Below are 21713 nucleotides of genomic sequence, written 5' to 3'. Positions count from 1 at the left end.
AGAACATTTAGAAAACTGATGCAAATGTCTTCTATAGGATAAATATAATATTTAATCAATATTACCAAGAGAAAAGTCAAGCAGCACTGACATCGTCTCACTATAAAGCAGGATTTCAACACTCAGACTGTAGATCAGAGGAAGTGAACACACACAGGAAGAGCTGAGAGTATTTAAAGAAAGAGTTGAGATCATATAATGAAGAGGAAGACTGACAGAAAGAGAAGATGGCTGATAAGTGTCACTTGTGTCTGCTGGGACTGATCTTTCTCTCTTCACTTCTCACAGGTAAAGACATCTGTGTTTTCTCTTCAAGACAGTTAGTGAATTAATCTGAGAAAGAGTTCATCTGAACATGATCAGTTTATTATTGTGTTACAAACAGAATATACTGGATTATTCCTGAACGCACTGAAACTAGATGCTTTCACAATCAAACATCTGATGCTGAATTATCTTCATGTTAAGAGTGTGTTTGTGATTCGAACAGCTCTCTGATCAAGACAAACTGTTTATTCTGGATAAATGTAAATGTAATTAATTTAACAGAGTGTGTTTGCATTAAACTTCTGACTTGCCCCTTTCTTATTTTATTTCTGTTGTTATTCTTGTTCTGCTGTAGTTTGCCTAAACCTTACAAAAAGTTCTGTCACAGACACTTGTACATTTGAGAAATAATACGTGAAACTTGAACTATATTACCATTCAGTGTGTGTGTGTTCGTGTGTGTGTGTGTGTGTGTGTGTGTGTGTTTAATAGAAATTAATGCATTTATTAAGCAAATAGGCATTCAATTGAAAGTAAAAAACTTTCTAATGTTACAAAAGATTATATTTCAAGTAAATGCTGTTCTTTTGAACATTATAATTCATCAAATAAGTGTTTTTACCACTGATAGTAATAGAAAACATTATTAATAACTGAGCACCAATAATAATCAATCAGCATATTATAAAGATTTATCAAGGATCACATGACACTGAAGACTGGAGAAATGATGCTGAAAATACACAGGAATATCTCATCTCATTTCACATTTTAATACTATAAATATTTTATTCTGGAGAATGTGTTTGCATTAAAGGGTTAGTTCACCTAAAAGTGAAAATTAGAAGAAAGTCAAACACACCGAGGATGTCTCGAGGGTGAGTAAAACAGGCTTATTTAAATTTTTGGGTGAACTGTTTAAATGAGGAAAAAGACTGCGTGATCTGAATCTTTTAATGATGGTGTGTTTATGTCTTCATTTATTAATATATAGCATAATAATCACTCATGTGTTCTTGTGTTTCAGGTCTCAGTGGAGTGGATGATGCTCATGTGTTCATCAGTTCTGGTGAAGATGTCCGTCTGCCCTGTAATAATGCTCTTCCTGGCTGTAAATCAACTACATGGATCTATAACAGATTCAGTTATTCATCAGCAGTTGAACTGTTTTCTGGAGGGAGAAAGAAGACAGACATAGAGAAACATGAGAGACTGAGTCTGGAGTCTGACTGCTCTCTGAACATCAAGAGCGTCACAAAAGAAGATTGTGGATCTTACATCTGCCAACAATATGTGAATGGACACAAACTGAGAACTGATGCTCGTGTTTTTCTGAATGTTCTTCATGGTAATTTTATGATCAAATGATCAATTTAAAAAGTTAATTCTACATTTATCTTCTTGTGATGATTGAAGAGTGTGTGATGTGTGTGTTATTCTGTGTTTCAGTCTCTTCATCTGAGATCAGTGCAGGTCTCTCTGTGACTCTCTTCTGTCAGTTGTATTCATCATATCCTCGAGTCTCTTGTGGTGATTTGATCCGTTCTGAGCGAATTGATCTGTTCTGGGTGAATCAGGCTGGTGATAAACTGACAAACTCAGACTCCAGATATCAGATATCAGCTCCAGATCACTGTATCATCTCTCTGAAGACAACAATCCTGAATGAAGATCACAACAGAGAGTGGAGATGTGAAGTTACTCACAGAGATCAACTCAAGACCTCAGTCTCATACACTGTCAAGATCTCAGGTGAGAAAACAATCTCATGATCAGATGTAGAAGAGTCTTAGATGTGTTAATATAATGATAGATAATGTTAGAGTCATCTTGTGTTAAGTGATTGAAATATGATTGTCATGTTTTATGATGAATCTGAACTAACATCATCTTTACAGATCAAGCTGATTCAATGACAGCAGTCACAAACTCTCAGCATCGCTCAACTACAAACACAGATGAAACTGAAGGTACAGAATCAGTGACTTTCTCACATCAGTGAAGAGTTATCTTGTGTGTTAACTAAATAAAACATGACTGTCATGTTCAACAGTATGATGAATCTGAGCTAACGTTCATCTTTACAGATCAAACTGATTTAACTCATTCAGCACTGATTCCAGTCTACAGCACAAACTCTCAGCATCGCACAACTACAAACAGACACGAAACTGAAGGTACAGCATCGGTGACTCTCACAACAGTACTTTACATTGTGTTATATTAGAGGTATCTTGTGTGTTAACTAAAATATGATCGTCATGTTCTATATTCATCTGAGGTAATGTCATCTTTACAGATCAAACTAAAAGAGTAACAGCAGTGACTCCAGCAGAAACGTCTACACAAGGTACAGACACAGTTTACTTTCACTGTTGTGAGTTTTATTGAATACTCTTGACAATATTCAATCAGTTAAACTGAAAGAGCTGTTTCACAGAAATAAAGAAATGAGAATGAAGAGTTATATGTGTTTTGTAAGTCGAGTCTAATGTTGATTTATTCTGTTGAAGTTTCTCTGGTTTCCATCCATTGTGCATGCAGTGAACACAGATGTGCAATGATAAACTGTTTTATTTGTTCACTACATGTGATCTGCAGATGATCAGCTGCATGATTTAATTGAAGTCTATGATTCGCTGGTCTTAAAGAACTTTCTTTCTTCTCTGCCTCTATGAAAGTGCATATATAATGTTGCCTTGTTTCTCTAAAGTTGCTCTCTTTCTTGTTTTAAATCCAGCCAAAACCCATGGGTTGCGTGTGAAACACATTAGGCTTTAATTAGTATACATTTATTATGAAATGACTGCATTTCCATGTCAATCCATGTTAATTTTTACCACGAACAATGTAATTTTAATTCAGTGCATGCAGCACAGCAAAAATAGACTCGGTGCGTAAACGATCGCTGCACTGCTCCTGGAACACACTGACGGACCACAACCGTGTGCAGTGTGAACGCTGGAATCCGTTAACATGGGTGCGTATAAAAATATGCAACGCATACGCACTGCAGACGGAGTATGTGTCAAACGGGTGTAAGGCAGTGTTTGTGAGCTCAGAAAACCTTTCCTCTGCCGCTCTTAGCGCCTCCTGCTGGAAGAAAATGAACTCGCAGTGTGCCGCCACCAATTCAATGCAAGGCTGTGGGGAAACACTGCTAGGCTAAAATAAACCCAAATTGAGCTAGGCATTAAATCTACAAATATTGTTCATTTTAAAAATCACTTTACACACAAATTATAATTATCAAAAGGAAAATGTTTAAAACAAGAGAAAAGTCAAAAAGTAACATGTAAGAAAAAATTAATAAAGCATTGAACATTTAAGATCAAATTGAACTTTGTTCAATTTTATATATTGTATAAAAATTAGTGCTGTCAATCGATTAAAAAAATTAACTAATTAATCGCACAATTTTTTAAAATTAATCGCGATTAATCGCGATTAATCGCGATTAATCGCAATTAAAAGACTGAAACTTTTTGGATATGTAAATGTAAAATGTAAATAATTAATGTAAACTCAAGACAAAGAAACTATTTAAATTCAAAATATGATTGTTTATTGGAATTTTTGTTTAACTTGTAACACAGATTTTCTCATGTAAACAACATACCTGCAATAAACCATCAATATCCTCCAAATTAACTGTTGGCTTGAAAGCCATATTTATTACAGAAATAAAAACACAGGCATGTAAGTACCATTTGAATTTCAAAACAATCAATGCCAATAATAGACAAAAATGATTTCCATGTTGAATTCTAAGTGGACTGCAAAAAAATTCCAAAGTATAGTCATTGCCAGTGCTTTAAGTGGGCCAGTATGCACCGGTACTCAGTACCGCCACTTCCAAATATAGCTCTTGAGCGTACCGCCACCTCTCCGTGCGCCCAGAACGTGCTTGTAGCGTACCGGTACGCTCATTTGGACATCTGTTTTAATAGAGGTTTTAATCTTTCACCTGCACTGCCGATTTTCAGAGCGCCCTTCACAATGCAAGCTTCCTAATTCATCCCACCCAGAGCAGAAACTACATTACCCATTCACCCTTAAGTTATACAAGTGAATAGCGCATGTGTCGCTTTTCCCACTGTTAAGTGTCAACAACTCAACGTGGCCGGAGAAGGTGTGTGAAACTCGTTGTGAGTTATACACTAAAGCAAAATCTTGAGTATTTATTGTCTGATAAACATTAAAAACTGTCTGCGGAGGTTGAGTCGTCCTGCAGCCCCCGCTGGCGGTTCATTGGCTGCAGCATCTTTTTTCTAAGTTCTAAAAAAATACCGTAGACGGCAAGGCACAAATTTAGATATTCATTTATCTAATTAATCTATAGCCTATGCACAAAAACAATATGATCTTTTTGTCCCGTTTTTGTTTTAAAGCTTGATGAAGAGAGAGAGCGCAAGTTGCTGCAGCTGCAAGGACAGTGATGCACGCGCACAGGAGTGATTGACAGTTCGCGGCACTGTGTACAAAAAATACTCCGCTACACAATTATTTCGTTTATTTTCGTTTAAGCTTATTAACGTTAGCGTTACAGAAAGGTCTGATTTACGCACTGTTACAGTCATTGTTTTTTTTGTTTTTTAAACAATGACATTTGAGTTCATGATTTTAATGTTGCTGTTTCTTGTGGCAGACTGAATGAAGAGTAATGTTTCTTGTGGCAGACTGAAGAGTAATCCGGCAGAGTTTTATACTGAAACTTTCCGTCTAAAAGTCCTTCCTTGGTCTTATCCATATTTCTTTGCACGTTGAACACACATAGGCCACAACTGGAAATAAAAAAAACTGCAACCGCGTTAATTGCGTTATTTTTTTTTAACGCGTTAAATATTTCAAATTAATCGAATGCGTTAACGCGCTAATTTTGACAGCACTAATAAAAATATGCGAAAACACTATTATACAATAAATGTACAATTAGTTAGGTTCTTTACCAACTATTCTGGCATGACAGTACACAAATAAACCACAACATTAACATTGATATTATAACATTTAACAGACGTGTGTGTGTGTGTGTGTGTGTGTGTGTGTGTGTGTGTGTGAAAGAATGTGAGCATGTGTATGAATGACAGAGTGTAAACTCCATTTCTAACACAGAACAAGCATTTAACATTTTTTTTTACAAATGATGCACTTACAACACTTTGTGTGGTTGTTTAATGTCTCTATCTACCGCAGCGATCTAGAATGCTATCAGTGTTGGGGGTAATGAGTTACAAAGTAACGGATTACAGTAACTATATTACTTTTTTTGGTAACGAAGTACGCATTACACTAATAATATTGGTAACTACACTACTTTACTAGACTATAGTAACACGCTTTCCTGCGTTACACATGCCGTGTTTGCCTGTGTGTAAAGTTCTGGGCCTAGTTTACCTATAAAGATTGATTTTAGCTCTTAACCCTCAAAGACCAAGACAGCCGCCCGCGGCTTTATCTAATTTGGATATTCATAAGTGAACGTGATTACGTCATCACATTTTGACAACATTGATTCGTCAGAAGAAACGAGAAGGGTATTCCTATAGGAAGAAACAAATGCTTAGTCCCACCCCCATGCCCAGATTGGTTCAAACTCTCCCATATTAAACCAATAAGTAGTCTTTTAAACTACTACTTAACATAGCCTATTGCTTTGGAAAATGAACGAAAACAAAGTAAAAGTAAAGTCTGTCATAAGTGCATGAATACAAACACACAATAACACATTTGCATGAGAAAACTCTCCAAAAAAGCACAGAAAACACACGACAGAGTACTTAGACAAAAAAAAAAAAAAAAAAACAAGGATGAAACAGAGCTACATCTAAAGCACTGGGATTTATGTCTTGCGATGTCCCGGTAAACTCGATTCTGACACAGATTACAGTCAATGGATCGATCATGTATATTATGTATACTAAGTAAATCATTATATAATTATACAGTTCATAAAGATAGTTGCACTATTTTTTTCTGTTGTCATGCTGGAATTTCACCATAGCTTGGAGCTAATCCATCTTTTTACGTAAAGACTGCACATTCGTTAACAAAATTATAGGGAGAGGAGTTTTAGAAAGAATTAGTTTTTTTTTTTCATTTTCTGACGAACACCTCCTTTCCGTCCTCTCTTTCGAAATTTAAATATAGAGCCATTTTGTCGCGAGCGATTTTGTTTTTGTCCAACTGCAACAGGTGAAAAACTTCCCAAATCAGGATAGCCAAATCCCGCGGGTTGTTTCACGTTGTTAGGCTTGTACCATTGTAAAAGAAACTCCCGGGAATATTGGATTCGTACCAACTCCTGAGGTGATTCAAACACACACAAACTCAGGTGGATCAAAGTCAGTGAAACAATAATCCCCATTTCCTCCATCAAGCCTCTCCTTTTCCAGTTATTCAGTAGGGTATAGTATAAATATCTCCGTCCTTCAGTGTTGGAAAAAAAAAAAAAAAAAAAAAAAATATATATATATATATATATATATATATATATATATATATATATATATATATATATATATATATATATATATATATATATATATATATATAAAATCATTTTTTTTTTTGTATAGATCTACAGAAACAAAAAACAAACATTTTACTCTTAGTAAAAACAACAACAACTGATAACTGATAACATGACATTATGAAGTTTACTTGCCTTAAACTGCTACCCACATAGCAAATTTTCTCTGGCCCAGCTCCGGCCCACACAACCAGCTTTTGCTTGGCCCACATACCGCAATGAATGACGGTCCTAGTGTGGACCAGGTCTGGATTCCAGATAAAAGCCATACATGGGCCATAACTGGACCAAGTCTCAGCCAAGTTAATTACCCATAACTGGCCCAGAACTGGGCCAGATCGAAATATAACAATGGAATCAAAACATAACCTTAAGTAAACCATATCAACACCAGTCTTTAACCAGAAAGCCCAAAACTGAGCCACAGCTGAGCATGATCCAATTTTTCTGTGGCCCAGCTCTGGCCCACAAGACTTGGCCCACATACCGCAATGAATGACGGTCCTAGTGTGGACCAGGTCTGGATTCCAAACAAAGGCCATACATGGGCCATAACTGGACCAAGTCTCGGCCAAGTTAATTACCCATAACTCCAATACTCTGGACTAGATTCCACGTCAGCCTCAACACCACCATAACCAAGCCACTTACACACCCCTCCCAGATAAATAGTCACATCAAGACAGTATTCTGAACAAATATTTAATTGTGTTAAACATCAAAGCATTGGCATCTGTTTTTTCATCATGACATTTTTCCGTTGTACAAACTCCTCTCTAAAATGACACTCCTCTGTCAGTTCAGCTAAAAATAAATAAAAACAAAAATAAAACAAGTGCTGTTTTTTTGGTTTATGATGTTTCACTTTAAGTGGTACTTGATCATCAAGTTTCATTGCTTTGCTTAATGCTTGAACATCCATGTTTCTGGTCACGAACAAGATTCACTAAACATATAACACTAGAACATGTTTCATCAACAAGTTTCACTTCACAAAACACTTTTTATGTCCACGTTTATGGCTAGGAACAAGTAGTACTCTTCAAATGACTCTGAAACAGTAATTCTGTCACTGAACAATTTGAACTCTCGACAGAGCTTTTGAACATCCAAGCCTGAATCCTGTTAACCAGTCATATTGTCCTTAAGCACTTTGCTCTTCATCCTTTCTTTCCGTCCACCATCTCTGTCTGGGGCCAGATACAGCCATCTTTTAACGGTGGAATCAATGTCTTTCTCTGTGGCATCGGATGTTAGACGGTTACGTCTCACAGCCGCTGAAAAACACAAGCACACATGATTTAGAATTAACTTATGCATCATCAGGTAATGTGGATATTGAATCAAATGCAATATTACAACAAAACCTGAACCCAGATTTAAATTCAAATTCTGACTTGTCTACTTCAGGTGAAAGATCATTCAATATCATGTTTATTTATATATATATATATATATAGATAGATATTTGAACTCTGTGAACAGTGAACGCACAGACACAAACTCGCCAGTTCTGTAACTTACTCAGAGAATACATGGTGATCATAATACTTTTAAATACTCAACAACTCAATACTGTTTATTACTTATTGTCAACTTAATTTAAAGGTTGGCAATGTCAAAATTCAACATATTACAGTATACGGATCATAAGTAGGGTTGCGTATTGCTTGAAATTTTCCGGTTCTGATTATGGTTCCATTTAAATGAACTATTATAAAGTGCTGCTACCAGACCCGGAGATCGGCTGAATGGATTTGAAAACGGTAAAACTCAACTTTTTAACTCTAGGGAAGTTTATTAGCCTATTTTCAAAAATTAGCCTATTTTCAAAAAAAGTGGAGTGTTCCTTTAAGGATGGGTGCAGGGACAGATGAGCAAATGGTCTTTCTCCCAAATCTTCCTGTCAGATTAGAAAGTTTATTGTTTTGTTGGATGTCATGCGTGTTGCGAGGAATTGATTTCATAAGGAAATAGTTTCTCTCCTTACATATTGGGAATAAATGGCAACTTACCAATCACAACATCTCGTATCTGTAGGCGTAGGAAGCTAATCTTTCCATTCAATCCTCTCATGTTAACTTTCCTCGCCAAGGAGTTGGTAAACAGACCATGCATGATTCTCCAAACAGACTCCTGCACGTCCGCCCCACCTTTAAGAGCCAGAGTGTTTACCTGAAATCATTTATGTAATTAGTTTTAAGCAGTGGTTTAATATTTTAGAATTTCAATCACTAAATACAAAGATTATTATAGTTGAAATTGGTCCAAAAATTCTCTTAAAAAAAAATATATATATATTGTGTGCTCACGAGAAACTGTCTAGGTGCTCACACATTACAATTTATGGCTAATCTAGTGTAAACCATTTCCCTTTGTGCGTCACTGCCATTTTACTGTGGGAAAAAGGAGAGCAGAGATGCAAATTAATTAAGGAAGATGGCTCTCATTAAGGCCCTGTAAGAATGGATAAGTTTTTTGTTCGTTCAGTGTCAAAAAGAAGTTTGAAATTATCAGCAGTATCCACCTTATTTTTCACCTTGTGCTGAAAACTTTGAACCATTATAATCAGTTCAGATGTCATTATCACAACAAAAACATGTTGCATATATATATATATATATATATATATATATATATATATATATATATATATATATATATATATATATATATATATATATATATATATTATATATATATATATATATAGTCTTACACAATGGAAAGCAGTTTTACAGTATTAAAAAAGAAAAATTGTGTCAGTGTTTAATTTCATCAGAAGTACAAGTCTAAAGCCCTCAAAAGCATATTTATCTAGCAGATGTGTCAGTCTGACCATTGGGCTGAACAAAAGATGAGCATCGCTATAGATGACTTCTGTTATGTAATGGGGAAGCTCATGAGTCAGCCAATGCTAAACAACTGGCAGCTAGGTTCAGGCTACATATCCAATAAAATCCAAATCTTCACGTTTCACTGTACCAATGTTTTCTTTTCTTTTTTTCTTTTATGAACCATTAACCCTATACATTTTTATAAACATGCAGAACAATGCAAACGGATCCGCTGTGTGCCCCATACAACATCTAGTCATAGTTTTTACAAACAATATGATTACAACAGTGTGATCAGAACATCCAGTGTTCATTATTGTGTGGGCTTTCATGGCTTTGCTTAAAGCTAATGAGAGAAAAAGAAACTTATTTAGAAAATAAAAGCCAGCCAACTAGGATTTAATGTTATTAAAAGAAATGCTCACATACCAATTGCTTATGGAGGTCAGGAGTACTCCGCAGATTGCCCTCCATGCTCTGTAGAGAAGTGAGATCTTTGAGAGGCAACAAATTTCGATCTAGGCCTATCTCTGTCTCCTGACTTGATTGCATACACTGGAGGGTCTTCATGATAATTCGCATTTGGTCCATAAGCATCTCCTGTTTTGTTAATATATTACGAAGAAGAACTAAGAGGAAAAAAGAGAAAGACAGGCAGATTAGGTTTTTTTGTTGTCCAAATTTTACTTGCCAGACACCTATAGAAAACATAAAATGTCTACATTTAAACAAAATTTTAATTCAGAAACCTATAAATTGCAATTATATACCAAAACACTATTGGTGTTGTCATTATTTAATAAGCAACATTACACATGCATTCAAATTTGACACAGCAAGCAAGGGAGCACTAAATAGCTATCAATTTTATAGAGGAAGTGTTTTGTGCAGATGACTGTGAGCATGCACAGATCAGGGATGGGCATTTTTGGCAATTTCAATCATCGATAGGTTTCAAAATGGATTAATCGAGTACTCAGGGGGAGGGGCTTGTGCAGGGGAGGGACAATGCCGTAATGGAGATAATAAAAATCTGTTAAGAAAATGAATGTTAATATAAAAATATGACATGCAAACATGTCTATCAAAGATGAACACATGATTATAACAGTTAGATTATGATTATGATAACATTGACTTTAACATTACAACTTGTATCTGTACAAAAGGATGCATATGCCAGTGAACTAAGTTATGCACTAGCGAAAGAGAGTGAGAGACGCAACAGAGAGAGAGAGAGCAATATGACTGGCTCAAATAACTCAATCATTGTCGGGCAGTACACTAGAAAATGAAACTAAACATGTAATATTCAGTGCATTCAGCATGTTAATAAATGTTAATATGCCAATGCATCCTATATTAGATTAATTAGATGTAGCCAACCCAGACATCACTATGTGAATTCGAAACCATGCATTTCTCTCTTCTCATGTCTATACTTTGAACCTCATGCTGTTGCAAGCTAAACAATAAGAGCTCATGGTGCCACCCAAAGTGTTGCTGTAACTAATCAGAATTTTTTCCCACGATCATCGTTTTCATGATTGATCATCGCTGTCACAGCCGAGTACTCGAGTACTCGATCACTGTTGCACATCTCTAGCACAGATTGCGGAAAATCACTGGCAATGTGAATTAAGCAAAATCAGACAATCCTGAGGCTAATCCCATGACACACTATCAGTGCATTCCCTGTGTGAAAAGGGCTAAACACTAATATACTCACAAATTTGGTGACTGGATGTTTGCTCGATGTCCGTGGTCTGGTGTGGCTGAGGGAGCGGCGAAGGTTCGGAGTGCTTTTTTTTATGGATCTCTTTACTTTTATGGGCTGGTCTTCTGACCTCAACGTTGGCTTGGCTTAAAAGGGTCTCAGTGCTTGATTTACTTAATGTACAACTCTCGGAGAGAAAATTCCAGCCCGATGATAACATAGCAATGCTGCTCTGCTGACTTGAGTGGATCTCAGGAGTGCTGTGGCAATCTGCATACAAGTCAGGACTGTAGCAACTTGGGAGAAGATTGGGACTCTTTTGGCCATGTGGACGAAGGTGAGGACTGCTTTGGCCATGTAGGCTAACATCAGGACTGCTATGATCGCGTGAATGAAGGTCAGTTCTGCCTTGGCCACTAAGGTGGAGGTTGTCTACTGCAGGAGAAATCTGTTCCCTAGAGATCACTGGAGCATTAGGTAAGGCATACCTCCTGCAAAGTACAAAACATCTTAGTCCTTTAACAGCTGGGATAAAATGCACTGTAATTTAAAATGGCTGATGTTTCTTACTTTTTTTTGGACTTTGTTGCTTTAATTCCTTCCATCTCATCATTGTGGAGGGCAAGAGTACTGTGGAAGATCTTAGGGCAGTTTGGCTTTCCTGGGTCTAATTTGTTGGCATGTCTAGCAATTTTCGGAGCATCGGGTATAGAATACCTTCTGCTTAAAAGTACATAAATGTCATTTATCTGCTGTGATAAAATACATTATCATTATAAAAAGCAGAAGCTTCCTACCCTTTTCTTGATTTTGGTTCTTTCAGGTGCTCTTCCATCGCATTATCATCGTCGTCGTCTTCTCCAGGGAAAAGAATGTTCTTGGGTCTAACATCACATTTATCAATTTCAAGATAGGCTTTTATTTGTAAATGTGGTGCAAAACATTAAACAAACAAACCAAAACCAAACCTACATTCTTTTTCTTTGAAATGTAATTGGTGAGTCTCCTCCATCGGTCTGATCAATGTCTGTGTGATCAACAGCAAGTGGTAGTTTGCGTCTAGCTTCCTTGTAGTCATCTGGAAAAACAGCATCACAAAAATTAATTTACAAAGTAAAACTGTGATTTTAACTATTATTTATTACTTTTAACTTTTTATAACTATTCAATTTGAAGAAAGTGGTGGCAAAACAACTCACGTGACGTGAAAATAATTCTGGCCTTATGGGGCTTCCAGTCATCTCCAGGACTCTCCTGTGATTTCACAGCTTTTGTTATATCTATCTTATTTGGAGGCCACATGCACTCTCCATTTTTAATCCAGACTGAAGGCACAACTTCAACCTCATTTGTCTTGTCAAAGACAACAATGTGAAACATCTAAAGAGACAAGAATGATATTCCTTAGCCAACTATTATACACAAGCATCTTCAGAGTTATTTCTCTTGATGCAGGAGTGGAACAACAACAAATTTGTTTCGGAATGGCAATCTCACATACTTCTGCAGCTTCTTTCCTGTCATGAAACACTTGACATTTGTGGAGAGGTTGGAAGCCACATAAATTCCCAACTCTTTTGAATCAATAGGATATTTAAAGAAGTGTTCCACCTGTTTATATTCTTTGCCCACAAGGTATACTGCACCTTTATCCTCAACAATGTTTTGGACTAAAACCAACTTATTGTCAATTCTGACACAAGAATCTCTCTCATTGAGCTTCACAACTACATCATCAATCGCGAGAACTTTAAATTGATGAGCTTGTTGCGAGAAGCACTCTGGTACTGGCCCATCCGAATGTTCTTTATCCAATTTTTGAATTGCCTCTTCTACATCACAACTGTAGTTGCTATTTTCTATCTCTGACAATCTACGCATCACCTGAGTCAAAGGATTGCATGGCCCTCGTACCAGTTTTTTGAGTTTTCCTAAGAAATTTTCAAAGGGAAATCCTGATATTAGATCTAGATTGCCATGGATTTTGACATCTTCACTGAGGTGCACCAGCCCATGAATATTATAAACCAAAAACTCTTCACCATAAAGCTGGCCAAAGTGTTCAACAAATGAACGCAACAGAGTATTTGCAAAGTCATTCATCTCCATACAAAATTCTGGACTTGCCAAAATGTACACAGCTACAGACAAAAGCATGAAGTTGTCATAGATTTGAGTCTGTAAAACACCATTCAGCACAACTGGACCAGTGTATAACAAAAATTGGCGTAGCTCTGTTGCTTTCCACCTACATCGATCTGCCAGTGCCCGAGGCCTTCGAGCAAACTCACTTGGAATGTAACTTCTCAGTGCAAGAAGTCTATCTGACACCATGGAAGCTTGAATGGATGATATGCGACAGTGCAAGGGACCGATGGTGCTGATCCACAAGTCTAAAAGACGCCGCATTACACCCAGACAAACCAAGTGCATGTAATCGTGAGGGAAACAAGTGACCATGTCAATGCCAATGTCTGTAAGAGGTGAGTGCTGAATGTGGTGTTCTTCATCAGTTGCTTGCCTAAAACTCTCATCAGTTCTGCGCTTTGCATTCACCTCAGGAAATGTCATTCGATTTGATTTCCAGACACCTGTTTGATGACACTTGTCACATCCATGATATGCAGTGTGTGACTTCACACCTCTGATGAAGGCTCGGGCAGGGGTATCGCACATAACTGAAACAACATTCAAAAAGAATGTTTTCTGCTTGAACAGAAACCCATCCCTCAACATTTTTAGCTCGTGAACCAGATCATGAAGATAATCAGCCAAAGAATTTGGCTTTGAAGTACCACAAAAAAGTCCAATCAACACTGGTGCCTTAGTGTGACCTTGCAGCAAACCAAGAATCGGCCAAAACTGTGTACTAGTACTCTTGAAGAGTGGTAGTCCATCAAAATTCAACTGTAGCTTGAAGACATGTTTGTCTGCCACAGTATGCCAAACGCTATCAAGGATTTTCCTAAATGAATTCAGAATTCCACAATAATGAAACACACCACCAGCTATACTCCTAATGTTGTATCTTGTTTTTGTTTTCAGCAACGTTCTTCCATCCTTAGGCAGAGAGGAATGATGGACTTTGAGAATGGTAAGAAGTGCTGACAAAGCAATTAATGAAATTCCAAATTCAATTGCCCAATCTACTAGTGAACACTGCAAATCTCTCTGACAACAAGGATCTTGAAGATCAGACTGGTCCTCAACAGAAACTGCAGCCTCTTCATGTACTTCCTTATCCTCAACATCTGCTTCAATATTCTGATGGTCACTTCCTTCATCACTAATTTCCATGTCTGATTCCCCCGAAGCATCAACACAAACACTTAACTCAAAATCGTCCTCCACCTCCCCCTCCCTATGTTCCACATCGCCAATCAATTCACTGACTAGTTTTAGTGCCCTTCTTCTGGAATTGCTCCTATCATTGTACTTCCATACCTTATCCATACTGTGACTTTACAGAATCCTTTTTGTTCTTCCTCCTAAAAATAAAAAATACATATTATTTTGTTTTTAATAGACTATAATGAAATACCAGAAAAAGATACGTTTTTTTCAGCCTCTGCTTGCATTCTGAAAAAAAATTCACAATACAGTAACAATACAGTTGTAATCGCGAAAGCAAACTAGCTTTAACAATGAAATGATTAGCAGTTTGATGATTAACTAAAACCACTAATTAAAAACAATTAATCATCATTAAAACTCAATACATAGATTGTATTGAGGATGCAGTATACTGAATATTTTTGATGCCTAATTACAAATTTTTTAGTTCATTTAAAAAACATATTATTACTTATTATATTCAAAGTGAAGTAGAATAAAAGAACAATACCCCTTTTTCGAGCATTTACTCAATTTCAACATGACAAATTCTAAAATATTGGTTGAACAATTTTATTTTTATTTTAACATTTAATATACAGTATGGGCCAAAAGTTTGGACACATTACTATTTTTAATGTTTTTGAAAGAAGTTTCTTCTGCTCATCAAGCTTGCATTTATTTGATCAGAAATACAGAAAATAAATGTAATATTGTGATATATTATTACAATTTAAAAATAATTGGTTTTCCATTTATTATACTTTAAATTATTACATATTTCTCTGATGCAAAGCTGAATATTCAGGATCATTACTCGAGTCTATCAGATGATCCTTTAGAAATCATTCTAATATGATGATTCATTATCAAAGTTGGGAACAGTTCTGCTGCTTAATATTTTTCCAGAACATGTGATACTTTTTTAGGATACTTTAATGATTAAAAAGTAAAATAACATACAAATAAAAAAAGAAGCAAATGTTTTCAAAATATAAATCTTTTGTAACAACAATATACACTACTGGTCAGTAATTTGGGGTCAGTATTTTTTTTCTTTCTATTTTTGAAATAAATAAATATCTTATTCAGCAAGGATGTGTTAAATTGCTAAAACGTGATCGTAAAGAAGATTTTTATTTTTATAAATGCAGTTATTTTTAACCTTTTATTCAGCAAATATATTAGGCAGCAGAACTGTTCCCAACACCCAACACATAATATGATTTTTAAAAGATCATGTGATAGACTTGAGTAATAAAAATATTTTTTAATCAAATAAATGCAGGATTGATGAGCAGAAAAAACTTCTTTCAAATACATTAAAAACAGCAATCTTTCCAAACTCTTGGCCCGTACTATATAGTTTTACAGAAATTTGTTCCAACCACAAATATCATAACATGCAACCCTAACTTGCATCATCTGCCAAAGATGATTACATTTAAGTGACATAAGACAATGACTGACTTTTTGGACATGTTAATTTATTGTATTTAAAACTGCGTTTAAACAATTGGCGTGCAAATTATAATTAGAACAGTTTCGATAGCATGTTCACACATCAATTAATTAAAGCTTTACTAAAGTCCTTTTATGTACTTAATTAAACTTTAATGATACAAGTTTTCACTTACCAACTCTGCTGGCTTTCCCCGCAAAGACAGTAAAACAAAATGGACACAGCGGTTCCCGTTTTTTTCCCCGAAATCCCGGTTCAGTGCTTGACCGTTTCTGAAGTCTGTGCAAGACTGAAGCGCCCGCCCACTTTTTCGACCTACTGGTTCCGGGAGTATTTTCATTCACTTTTCCTCTTTGGAGATTTGTTGATTTAAAGCGTTATAAACCATGAATCATAACAACCAGCTAAAACTTGAATCACAACGTGTACAATATTCGATCCGAAATAAAAAATATTTGAACATTTGTAAAAAATACAAAAGTACGAGACTATGTGTGTTAAAGCCAACTGGGTAAAAAAACTACAATCCCATGAAGCTCTGCATTTGATAATTGCGCCTTTCGGCCAATTTCGCTCTGATAGGTCAGCTTCGCATTTCCGGGATTTTGAAATCCTGATTGGCGCAAATTGGGCTAACTGACACTAATCCACTGATTCATGCGGAAGCTGTGTTTCTAGAAATATCTGTCATAAATGGCAACACGTTTCTATCATTTCTCAAATATATTTAATCTCTCCAATCACATATATCTTCAATTTGTGATCATCTTAATTAACCAACTGGTAACGGAAATTATCATAGAGTAACTTTGAATATTATAATACAATATAATATTGAATGCAGGATTTAATCATATATCTCATAGAAATTACAGTGGAAAAATTTTAAATTATGAAAAGTGCACTGGTGTACAGGACATGGCATAAAAAAATGTGGTCTAAGTAGTTATTTAGCAATGTGCAGGAACTGAAATCAAACAATTACAGTTTTATCAAAAATATAAAATTTGAATCAAAAATATTTGAAATGGATTTTAAATGTGGGTCAAGATCGGCTATACTTATGTGGCCCACATATCTATATTTGACATCTGGCCCATGTCTTGGGTGCCGTTTTTAACCCAGTGCCATCTCTACCAAACCCGGGCCATGTTTGGCCCACATGCTGTATGCCAGTTCCGGATAGATGCAGCTGTGCCAGACGCATGCCAAATCTGGTCCAAATTTGTTTACTGAGTAGTACATAAAGTCAAATAAAATGTCCTGAAACCTAATCATGTATTGTTTAATTGGATAGGGCTACATCAAACTGTAAACTGAATGAGAATATGAAAGCAGTGAATGCAAAACATTGTTTTAAGTCAGTCATATATAATATCAGGATACTATTCTACAATATAAGGTATAATATCATACATCATATAATCGCCTGTCATGAGGCATCAATATAATTTTACATATAAACACACATAATTAAATACGCAACATGAGCTTGTGTTATGCATTTTAAAAATATATTTTCAAAATGTATTTCAATATATTTTACAGTGTTTCACATATTTGTGAATATATTACCTTTCTGTATGGGAAAACATTGGGATTTTACTCAAAAATATTTGAAAAGGATTTTAAATGTGGCTCAGGATCGGCCATACATATATGGCCCACATATCTATATTTGACATTTGGGCCAAATACTCCATTTGACATCTGGCCCATGTCTTGGGTGCCATCTTAAATCCAGTGCCATCTCTGCCAAACCCGGGCCATGTTTGGCCCACGTTCTGTATGCCAGTGCCGGATGAATGCCAGCTGCGCCAGACACATGCCAAATCTGGGCCAAATTTGTTTGCTGACTGGGTACTTGCCTTATCTTTCTGCTGAGAAAACCACCTCCTCACACAAGCAGACTTCTGTCCCCTTAACTCCAGTTAGTTTGAGTTCTGCAAAGAGGGACATCAATCGTTTCAATAAAATATGAACATGTGATCACACTGTTGTTGCATCAAAATGTGAAGTAAACAGGAAGGACACAACAGAAACATTAATTTTCTAAAAAAAAATGAAGTTATCTTTTCTCTGGATTTCAACATCTACAGAAACAAACATTATTTTAGTCTTAGTAAAAATAAAGATAACTTGATGTTATTCTGAAGTTTACCCTCCTTAAACCCGTCTGTCCCTCTCTTCAGAAGAACAGCTCCTCCTCCTCACACAGTCTGCGACTCTCACACAAACAGCTTCTGTGTCTTTAACTCTCGGCGCTGGGACAATGACTGAAATATTACATGTAAAACATACTTTTAACAGTTATCACTTCAACAGCCTCAACATAATTATGCTCGTCTTTACTACACAATGCTGTTTCCTTTAGGAGACTAACGTGCATTCAGTTTAACCGCAAAAAAAAATGAGTGTGACTGTAACCATAACCGTCTATTAACGCCTCAAAAAGTGCAGATAAAGTAGAATCTTATGTAAATATGACATAAGACATTCACGACCGTTATATTAAAAGTACCTCTTCCGTTCAGTAACATTAAATGAGGCCGTTAAGTCCTCCGTTTCTGAGGCGAAAACCGCATCTGCCATTTTTTATATAACGTTAAGCTCCTTTGTTTCCGCCTTTCATAAAACCTTCCGCCTTTCATACAACTGGGTAAACAAAACGATTACTTTACACTTTGGATCTTTACTTAGCATTATGTCTTTCACTCGCTTCTCGCTTCTTTCACGCTGAGAAAATGGCGGCTGCTGGCACTGGAGACGTACGATCTTAACCTTACGTGCGTGCTCTCCTTCACGTCCATGTTCCCAACCCAGCCCCGCTGGATTATAGAAGAGACAAATTTTGAACCCAAAGTTGGGTTAAAACAACCCAAAGTCCTATCCAATGGTCTCAACCCAGCATTTGGGTTGAAAAAACAACCCAGCGTTTTTTAAGAATGTTGAGTTAACAGAAATAATGTTTCTATTCCAGCACTAATTCTTCTAAACTCTTTTAGAAACTGATTGTCATCTTCATTAGAGACAGTTTGATCATAACTGTTCTCATGTCATTATTTTTCAGATGTCAGAAGAAAGACTGATGACTCTGTGGTGAGTTTTGTTGATCTATGAGTTATTAATAACCATAAACTCCACAAAAGACTGACTCTGAAATATCACACTCTTATTACTCACATTAGATCAGCACAAGTTAGTGTATTTCTACTGTTTCTGCTCTAAAGCTCACAGATAGAAAGAAATATAAAGGAAACAATGACGCAATCAACATTTCAATTCGTCCTGCTCACAGTGAACAGTATGATTAATCTTCAGTTATTAATGTTTATTTTCGTATTTGGTTATATTTAACAGTTATTCCTGTCATCACCTTTTTATTTCATCATGTTTGTGTGATAGATTTTGACTGAACCTGAAGTTTTTACAGATATTTGATTTAAACATTTGCAGTAAAATAATGAGTCTTCACTCGTGTTTTGGTGCAGACAGATGAAGTGAATTATGGTTATTACTGCGTACAATAAATAATATTTCCAAGAAGAACAAGGTGAGCAAACAGTTCTTGATCTTCCTCAACATGACCTGTATTAGTTTTATTCTTATATAAATCTGTCTTGAATTGAGCTCAGACCTCATTCTGTAATAACTGTGGGTTGAAACAGAGACTGTGATGTTGATTCAGGTTCGCTGTGATGATAAAGTGACTTACGCTTCCATCAGAGGAACAAAAGCTGGAGCTCAGGAAAACTGCAGTCAACTTTATGCCTCTGTGAACAAGAACCATCACAAATCAGACACATATGCAAATTCATATGCATTGTTAATCCTTTGATCTTTCATTTAAAAAATCACAAAGATTTATCCTATCATTGTATAATAATATTTAAAATGAGGGGGAAAATATCATTATGAAATAAACTTTTTTTCTTTCTTTTTTTTAGCTGTAGTATGATTCGCTGTCCAAACAAAAACGCAAAGGCGGTGTCCTCAAATTGATCCACTCTGGGACCCGGTTTAAAAAAACATTGGTTTCACTCTTCCAAAACACAGGATCCCTGAGAAGAAACACCTATCCGATAAAAAAAATTGTGCGTATTCACAGAAACGCGTCTCCGTGTGGATGGGAAAAAAAAAGGAAAAAAGAAAAATTTTGGAAACCCTCAATTTTACTGTTTCCCTCTCAAACGTGATTGGATTGTGCAGGCGCCAGATCCGTGTAAGTTTTGATAATTTCATTTCTTATTTAGAATGCAATAACAAGAAATGGAAAAATGGCTCATTTATTCGTTATTCCGTTAAGTTTAACAAATGGAAAATTTTATTTTGGCTCACTTTCTAATTTTTTTCATTTGAGATTAAAAAATTGTTTTGGCTTCGCACTTGAGCTGAAACACTCCTCTCATCTGATTGGTCGAATTGCTCCGCCTTCAGCGTGGTCTTTTTATTCTTTCAGACAGAATAAGAGTGCAGCACTATAATGTCTGAAACCACCACTCACTGTTAAATAGCATAATATTTGAATCAGATGTAGCTGGGCAAAGTGACCCCTTTAAACTATTTCTAGGTTACAGTATTGTATGAATATTGTCCCACTGATAAATACAGTGCAAATAGTTCTTCTAGTCTTCTTTGTTGGGTTTGAGAAAGCAAACATATATTTGAACATTATTATTATTTATTATGAGAGTGATTTGACACCGACTAGAACTTTAATGTTTAACCAAATTCAGTTCAGATCTTCGTCTGACTCGTTGCTGTATAACTGGTCAGACTTTTACCTTCTCAAAAAATCCTAGTGACTTTCATTATATAAGCGATGAAGGCCTTAACACTTAATGTCCACTAGAAAGGGCTTAAAGACTTTAGCCCTATTCGGACGGGACTAGTTTTACAGGGGGTCGTTAGAGAAATCTGCGTTTCACAGACGTACTTGGTGATTTTAATCCCGTCCGAATCTGCCACGTCTGTGTTTTTCTCACACAACCTCTGTGATAATTCCAGAGCAAATTACCCACTGTTTTTCAGCAAACTCAGTGATCCTCTGAGAAAACTAATCCCGTCCGTATGCGAATGTTTGTGTTTGCCAGTGATATTTTATTTCACAACGCGTTTCCTTGTGTGTTTTGGCCAACGTGAATTACCGTAGATGCTCTTACCGCGCGGATGTTTGATATATTTGCTTAGCGGCAAATAAAAATAAATAATAATAAAAAAGTAATACAAATAATAAAATCGAGAGCAAAATCGCGTAAACTGTTAATACCGGCTATTGTAATATCAGCATCAGGTAAGATTACTCACGTTCATTTATGTACTCAGTTACATAATGTTTTAATTAGATTTAATAAAAAAAAAAAAAAAAAGGAAAACAAGTTAAACTAAAGGAACCACACATTAACATGGTTTTGCCATGCTAGCCATTTAGTATTTATTGTGTAATAATTAGGGATGGGAAGATTCCCCGATTCGCTCGGTGCATCGGCTTAAAAAGTTAAAGATGCGATGCATCTGTTTAAAAAGTGTGCATCGGATTCAAATTGGCTTTTGTATCGCGATGCA

General features: G+C 36.0%; 3 protein-coding genes across 5 annotated transcripts in view; 2 read left to right on the top strand and 1 right to left on the bottom strand.

The window, feature by feature from the left end:
- Positions 1 to 21713, top strand: part of LOC127952565 (uncharacterized) — a 299397-nt gene extending 277684 nt beyond the window's left edge. For both annotated transcript variants that reach the window (XM_052551189.1, XM_052551188.1), the window contains exon 11: positions 19837 to 21713. In XM_052551189.1, coding sequence (XP_052407149.1) covers positions 19837 to 19986 — 150 coding nt within the window. In that variant the 3' untranslated portion in view covers positions 19987 to 21713. The remainder of the gene's footprint in view (positions 1 to 19836) is intronic.
- Positions 182 to 2152, top strand: LOC127952622 (uncharacterized). Its single transcript, XM_052551279.1, has 3 exons — positions 182 to 288; positions 1295 to 1615; positions 1717 to 2152. Exons 1-3 carry the CDS (start codon positions 228 to 230, stop codon positions 2037 to 2039), a joined length of 705 nt encoding a protein of 234 aa, XP_052407239.1. The 5' UTR covers positions 182 to 227; the 3' UTR covers positions 2040 to 2152.
- On the bottom strand, positions 7488 to 16586 carry LOC127952547 (uncharacterized). 2 transcript variants are annotated; one of them, XM_052551160.1, is made up of 10 exons: positions 16324 to 16586; positions 14798 to 14841; positions 12553 to 12733; positions 12326 to 12431; positions 12151 to 12237; positions 11924 to 12076; positions 11366 to 11844; positions 10066 to 10265; positions 8815 to 8974; positions 7488 to 8076 (listed from the first exon to the last, which is right to left on the bottom strand). In XM_052551160.1, exons 2-10 carry the CDS (start codon positions 14804 to 14806, stop codon positions 7925 to 7927), a joined length of 1527 nt encoding a protein of 508 aa, XP_052407120.1. In that variant the 5' UTR covers positions 14807 to 14841; positions 16324 to 16586; the 3' UTR covers positions 7488 to 7924. The 2 variants fall into 2 exon arrangements, with proteins under 2 accessions (XP_052407120.1, XP_052407121.1); XM_052551161.1 differs by having other exon boundaries at positions 11924 to 12073; positions 16324 to 16584.

Source organism: Carassius gibelio, chromosome B3 (genome assembly GCF_023724105.1).
Source record: "Carassius gibelio isolate Cgi1373 ecotype wild population from Czech Republic chromosome B3, carGib1.2-hapl.c, whole genome shotgun sequence".
NCBI lineage: Eukaryota > Metazoa > Chordata > Actinopteri > Cypriniformes > Cyprinidae > Carassius > Carassius gibelio.
Note: the sequence above shows the minus strand (reverse complement) of the source record. Positions and strands in the feature narration are given on the sequence as shown.